At 40.8% G+C, this 1,081-nt stretch overlaps 1 protein-coding gene across 2 annotated transcripts; it reads right to left on the reverse strand.

Annotated features, from left to right (window-relative positions):
• Positions 1–300: 300 nt before the first annotated feature.
• LOC101597771 (keratin-associated protein 19-8-like) lies at positions 301–555 on the reverse strand. Of its 2 annotated transcripts, XM_045148798.1 has the most exons (2): positions 441–555; positions 301–365 (listed from the first exon to the last, which is right to left on the reverse strand). In XM_045148798.1, the coding sequence occupies exons 1-2, from the start codon at positions 553–555 to the stop codon at positions 301–303; spliced, it is 180 nt and encodes a 59-aa protein (XP_045004733.1). The 2 variants fall into 2 exon arrangements, with proteins under 2 accessions (XP_045004733.1, XP_004654616.2); XM_004654559.2 differs by having other exon boundaries at positions 301–555.
• Positions 556–1,081: the final 526 nt, after the last annotated feature.

Here is a 1,081-nt window from a genome sequence, read left to right on the forward strand (position 1 = left end):
ATCGTGACAATGAGACTAAGCATCACACAAAATAGGTTAAAAAATTTAAATAAGAAATAAAATCCAGCCACACTTATTTTAAGTCAGGATAATTTATTGGAAAGGAATTTTTTTTTAAATCTCTGCATATGAAAGGAAGTACAGACATGGTGTGGAAAATTATAAGATGATAAAAAATTCTTAGATGCTGACTTCTCTTCCTCTATGCCTGGTCTGCAATCAGTTTGTTTGATTTGATTCTTATAGTCAAGTTGGGATGACTTTATGATGCCTCAGTTGTTGTTCCCCCAGGGCAGAATTTCAGTAGGAGCTGGAGAAGCCATAACGCCCATAGTAAAATGGGCGGCGGTAGCCATAGCCAAGACCTCCAAAGCCGGATCCGTAGCCTCCAAATCCAGAGCCGTATCCGTAGCCTCCATATTGAGAGCCATATCCATAGCCTCCGTAGCCACAGCCACAGCCCAGTCTGCGGAAGCTGCTGCCATATCCACAGCCATAGCCCAGGCCCCCGAAGTTGCCATAGCCGTAGCCCAGGCCTCCGTAGTAGTAGCTCATGGTGTCAGGAGTGGAGGGTTTGGTTTACTGATCAAGGCGAGCTCAGGAGTGTGAAAGTCAGCATGTATGAAGGATGCTTATATACCTGGTAGCAGCTGGCAATAAGTCACGCACATTCCCTCCTTTTATGTCACTCTGGCTGTTTCTTGCAACAGCTCATTACTCTGCTATCTCATGACACAAAGAGGTGCTCCTTCCCATAAAACACTTGGGATTGCTTAATGTTCTGGTTAAGATATCCTTGAACCTATTGTTTACTTCTGTAAGAAGAAATGGCTGACTAGACAAAATATGCACACTCCAAACCTTAAATGAAATGACTCATTGCCAAATTTATTGCACCATCTACATGTGGCATTTTTTTTTTTTTTAACAAAAAAATTTTTCTGCTCTGTTAACTCTCACACTGCTAACTCCATCTCCAACTAAATCCATGGCTAGCTGGTCAGATTTCAGTTGTAAATTCCATATTTTTCAAACACATATTTCAAATATATAAAAATATTTTAACCAAAATACTTCTCAC

The sequence above is a fragment of the Jaculus jaculus genome, chromosome 5 (assembly GCF_020740685.1).
Source record: "Jaculus jaculus isolate mJacJac1 chromosome 5, mJacJac1.mat.Y.cur, whole genome shotgun sequence".
NCBI lineage: Eukaryota > Metazoa > Chordata > Mammalia > Rodentia > Dipodidae > Jaculus > Jaculus jaculus.